This window comes from Aptenodytes forsteri, unplaced genomic scaffold (genome assembly GCF_000699145.1).
Source record: "Aptenodytes forsteri isolate BGI_AS27 unplaced genomic scaffold, ASM69914v1 Scaffold1, whole genome shotgun sequence".
Lineage (NCBI taxonomy): Eukaryota > Metazoa > Chordata > Aves > Sphenisciformes > Spheniscidae > Aptenodytes > Aptenodytes forsteri.
Genome location: NW_008795035.1, coordinates 179,017 through 185,032, shown reverse-complemented (window position 1 = coordinate 185,032; position 6,016 = coordinate 179,017). Strand labels below are relative to the sequence as shown.

Genomic DNA, 6,016 nt, shown 5'->3' with positions numbered 1-6,016 from the left:
GAGAGGAAACGGCCTCAAGTTGTGCCAGAGGAGGTTTAGATTGGACGTGAGGAAAAATTTCTTCACCGAAAGGCTTGTCAAGCAATGGAACAGGCTGCCCAGGGAAGTGGTGGAGTCACCGTCCCTGGAAGTATTTAAAAGACCTGTAGACGTGGTGCTTAAGGAGATATGGTTTAGTGGTGGGCTTGGCAGTGCTAGGCTAACGGTTGGACTTGATGATCTTAAAGGCCTTTTTCAACCTAAACGATTCTATGATTCCCAATTATACGACTGAAAGTTTGGAAATAGCAGGTTATCTGAAATGGCAGTTCTGAAAGAAATAGACAAAATACGCAGCTGGTAGTCTCTAGAATGATTGGTAAGTAATTATTGCAAATAGTATGGAATTATGTCACAGTGGTTGAAAATAGCATCTGAGTTTTGATGGGAAATTTTGCAGTTAATCCAAACACAATTCCCTTATGCTTGGTCTCAATCATTTCCATTTTAACAAACTGTAGTGCAATAGCATGTGTGTAACAGTCAAACCAACTGACTGTGATATAATTAATTTGCTACATGTAAATATTCTTTGTAGTAGTTATTAATCTCTGAAACATTATCTTTAACGCCTGGAAACTGGACAAGCTTTTTTTGTTAGATATTCATATATATTTATGCGTATCTAGTCAATTTGTTCATTTTTACAGACAAATTTCCTTCTTGCAGTTTTTGTTCATAAGAATTTGAAATATTCTTTAAAACCACCTCATTAGAATCCTTCAGCAGTTTAACTGTATGTTGTTACAAAAAACAATGGCTAGGAAACGACTGTAGAAAAAAAAATTTGCTCTCAGCTTTTGTACCCAAATAAGGGGAAATTAGATTTCCCTTATTAATCAAATTGATTACCTGAATATTTAAAATGTTCATATTTTATGAAGGTTGTTAGATTACCCTTTTTTCCTTTTTTAGCAACTACTACTTATCAAAAATTACATGGATACTCATGGTGTTACTACCTCAAGGTTAAAAAGGAAAAAGGATTCTGTAGTGAACGGGATTCTATTCCAGTTTGTTAAATGGCATTACGTCTTTAGTGTCACGTAGATGTTTCTGTTTAATAAGTTATCATTATGACTTTATTGACAAAATACTATAATGCTACAAACATCAGACCAAAACATAATAGTTGTATTGCAGTTTCTTTTTGTTTGCTGCCTTAAGAAAAACTTCTCGGCTTTCTTTAGCAATTGCTGGGAAAATAAGCAAGAAATCAAACATCATTCCAAAGTATTGCTGTTTGGTCACAGGCCTGTGAGGAAAGTACCTTGGATTATAGTCCTTCCTAAAATGTCTCTTTATACGTTTTTCTGTAAAAGAACAGTTGTCAGCAATTAGATTATTTGCTAGATACCGTGTCACCAGGTCAGTGGCTGATTCCATCACACACCAAACACATCTGCATATATTAATGCATTCCACATAATAGTCTTTTAAAAAAATCTCTCTTCTTTCTTGGTTATACAAACAGCACTTGAAGAGAAGATTTAGGATTTTTTCTCAGTGCTTTTGCTTAGTGGAAGTCTTCTTAAAGGTGTTACTGTAATTGTAATTTGTACAACTGAGATGGAACGACTCTTTATACAGTTTTCATTGTAGTCGCAGTTACAATGTCTATTACTGCAAACCTGTGGAAAGCATATGTACATTAGAGCATTACCCCTAAGGAGATATTAAAAAAACCCCACAGTGTAATCAATACTGTAAAAAAGATTCACTTACTGGAACTGCGATAGATAAAAGCAGCGAAAGTGCCCCATACACACAGTTTACAGAAATCTTATCAGTATTTTTTTCATTGATTCATGATACAGTAATATAGAATAATGTGCCATTATCACTAATGGGAACTGCAAATGTCCTTGTTATGAAACTCAGTAGATTAATAGATGCTTATAAAAATATGCTGCTCTATAAGGAACGTTTCATAAAAGTAGCAGCACAAAAAAAAGATTAATAATATTAGGTTTACTATACTGGAGATTCCATTTATCTAGAATCAATTATGAGAAAGGTCTAGTATTTCTATCATAATCTTTACTGAGCACATTTGCACAGCATACAATTGGCAGGTTTAGTTCAAGGCTGATTCAGTATTATAATAATTTTGCAAAGCGAGAGTGGACTTTTTTAGAAAGAGTTGTATTGTGCAGCTACTGTATTGTGCGGAAAGTCCAAAATGGATATATCTGTATAGGAAAACATGGTGCCAGCTTTCCTTCCAGGAAAAAAAGATACATCTCCCAACTGCATACATATAACCTGTGTTTTCACATTCACATTAACTTGTGCAAGTTTTTCAGAAATGAAGAAAGCAATCCATGGGTCTTAATCTAAATTTAGAATGCCTACAGTGATGTTCTTATGCTTTCTAACCGAAATCCATTGTTACTGTGGATAAACCCATCTAATATCATCCAGTTAAAATTGTCATGGGCTGACTCATATGGGCACCTATTTTCTCTGTTCTTTGTTTTATATAAACTGAAGAGGTAATATGCATGGATACGAAATGACTTTGTAGATCATGTGAAGTATTTTCTGATGTTCTCATAGGTTAATATTAGGAATTGAGGATGCATTTTTCACTTATATGTAGCTACAAGAAATATCCTAGGAGACTCTTTTGAAATATTCTTTCCAAGGTATAATAGCCTGGAGAAAAAAACTCAATTATTCATGAATGACTTCTGTGCTCATTTCTAATATGTTGTAATTTAGATCTTAACTTAAAAGAGAAAATATAAATAAATGATATTGTATAAGTTGTACCCTCCTGCACAAGTTTGCCCATTGTTGGCAGCAGCTCATTTCTAAAATTGAAATATGCATTTGCTTGGTTTGTGATGCTATCTTAAGTTGCATTGTATAATCTAATAACCCATTCATGGAACACTTGAATGAAAAAATGCTTAATTTAGATCTTAACTTAAAAGAGAAAATATAAATAAATGATATTGTATAAGTTGTACCCTCCTGCACAAGTTTGCCCATTGTTGGCAGCAGCTCATTTCTAAAATTGAAATATGCATTTGCTTGGTTTGTGATGCTATCTTAAGTTGCATTGTATAATCTAATAACCCATTCATGGAACACTTGAATGAAAAAATGCTATTTGTTTCAGAAATGCCACTGTATTGGGATGCAATATAAGACAGATTTTTCTTAATAATGACCTAAGCAGTAGATGTGCAGTGAATTTGATAGCAATAAGATAATTGTTCTCAGTCAAAGACTGGTATCACTTGTAAGAACTACCTTTTGTTGAGCAAATGTTTGGTCATCTAGGTGTCTACAATAATAGATTGTGGAAAAACTCCTACCAGAATAAAAAAATAAGATTCCTCAGGTCTGTAGAAAGTAAGAACCATGAGAGTACGCATACATCTTTCTCTCTGTGGTTCTGTTTAAGGCTAGTAACCAATGATATTATGCTAGGGAGAATTTGTAGTACTCTCAAGTAGCAATTGGGCATGAACAAATGCAATATTTAGACAGAAACTGATTTACTGATTTTTCTGGAGTGTGATGAAAAGGCACTGAAGATGAAAATGCTAATACAGTGCTAAAAAGGCAATAAGAGCCCACAGGGGCTCTTCATAAGCTGATTCCCAAAAAACTTAGTAATTCACTGCATAATAATATGCTTCTGAAACACTTATTTCTTGTTTGGTATGGTGATATTACTAGAGTGCTGATTTGGCATAATAGTAAAAGTAAAAATTTCCTGTTAATGTACCTGGTCAGATCTGAAAAACACGGAATGTGTATTTCACAGTGCACTTGCATTGACAGAGGACTGAGTGGTATATTCATGTGTGCGTATGAGAGAGGATGGGATGCTCCTGTTGTTATATAAAATCAGGTTCACATCCAAATATATGTGAAAAATTTGTGTAATACTATGTTATGATGTAAGTAGAAGTAAGGAGCAAAAAGGAGATTTGAAAGAGGTGAGTTCTTAATACATACTATTTACACAAGAACGTCGTTCCTGCCGAGCATCTGTATTGGGTCACTTTTTAAGGGAGCTGGGAAAAGAGATTAGTCTTTTGCTTAAGGAAGAATGTGCAAGTGACATGACACCTCAAACAGATGGGATCTGTGGAGATTTTAGGAAGCTGTGAGCAGTAAGTGAAGGAAGGATTACTCTGCCCAAGGTTTGTGGATCCATGGTTTCCTGCTGTGGGAGAAGGAAATGAAAGATTTGAGCAAGGATAAGGTGCCCGTTAGCTAATGGAGTGAAAGAATGGAGCTGTCCAGGGTCTGAAGGGGGTGGATGGGAAAGACTGCAGAGCATTGTGGATAAGCTAAAACAGGGATCACAATCCTGGAATAAAGATGGACATTTGTTCCAAACCAATTAAATTAGACTTTAAAAATGCAGAAAGTGGTTACAGGTGGTTCCAAGACTCCTGCCATCCGTGATCATCTGCATATCCATTATGTTGAAAACAGGACACTGAGAAGGTGGAGAAGCCCGTTTGAAAAACTTCAAAAACACTTTATTAAACCAGCTTTTCTACTTGTGCCATGTATAAATTAGTTGGCTGTAGAGCTGCAGAGTTGTCTCCACTTTCTTTTTCTTAACTATATGTGGCAAATGCAGGCCATTTACTAATGCAGGTTTCACAGATTCATATAGGACTGGCATTTATAGTTGTTACTTCATTTGGCTACTACACAGCTATAGTTGTCTTTTCTACCTTGCCACCTGACACAGCTAATTAACCATTTTGTAACAACCAAAGAAGCATCTAAAGAACAGGAAGTCAGCAAGTTTGTGGGTTTTCCTCACTGCAGTGAAGAGTCGAAAAGCCTGACTTCTGGTCCGGTCTTTGTTTTGTTTTGTTCTTCCTAAGGGTACTCCGAACCTGAAGATTGAAACTGTGTGTGCTATTACGTCTAAAAAAATCAAACCAATTGTGTTTTAAAATGCAAGTACTGTATTATTATGTTACTAGTGCATTGAGGCACAAGAATGATATTTACTGTTAGAATGCTATTAAATGCTTTTTATTTCAACTCATTCTTTTACAGAACATGAAAAGCAGCGGTTATGCAAAAGCACAGATTATATGAATTTGCACTTCAAAGTGAAATGGTTTTATAATGAATATGTGCGAGAACTCTCTGCTTTCAAGGATGCAGTGCCTGAATACTCTCTGTAAGTAGTGTATAGGGAAGTCTCCCATGAGTTTGGGCTTGGTGCAAGGTTTATTTTGGTCAAATATTTATGCTCAAGTTTGTGCAAGATCTCAAGGTGCGTAGCACTGACACCTCTTTACTTTTCGCACTTCCTCCTCTTTAATTCTTCATTCTATCAAATGAAATAGTCCAGGTATTAAAAGTGCTATTAGCTATTTCATAGGACTCTTTATCCAACTGTTGTAACTGCAGCTCTTCATAGATGACAAAATATTTTGGTCAGAAAATGCCTGAGGAAGGTATGAAATGTGGGAACAGCAGCCGTATTACCTATAGGCCCCTGTATTTGTTTCATACCCAAATTTGGATAAAGATACAGTGCTAATGGGACATACTACTGAAATTATTCTTACTGCATTGGGTTAATATTCAGCTGCTGTTTTCATTTTCGCCTTTCCTCCTCCAATTGACACATTCAATCCTGACCTTTCATATGAGCTATCCTTAATCTTCTGCAAGTCTGCTGATTTGCCGAGATGGTTTGGGGCCTGTTATGGCTTTAAAATTTTTTTAAATAAACTAAAGAAAAATAAAATACAGCTGATGTTTTATTAAAGCAAAGTTTTCTCCAAGTTATTTCACATACAAATGAAAAATACATGTTAACAAAAAAACAATATTGATAAAAGACACATTCTAAAATTTAAAAAAAAGTGCAGAATATGATCCCCTGCAAAACATGGACACATTTCTCTGACGGCTACTGCTAATTTTACATCACTGGGGTCGACCAGAGTATTGTGAAACTGAAGCCTGAAAGACCTTT

General features: G+C 35.3%; 1 protein-coding gene across 1 annotated transcript in view; it reads left to right on the top strand.

Moving 5' to 3' along the window:
- UNC13C (unc-13 homolog C) overlaps positions 1–6,016 on the top strand; it is a 183,298-nt gene that overhangs the window by 131,229 nt on the left and 46,053 nt on the right. The window contains 1 exon segment of the mRNA XM_009276596.2: positions 5,083–5,209. Within this exon segment, the coding sequence (XP_009274871.1) occupies positions 5,083–5,209 (127 nt within the window).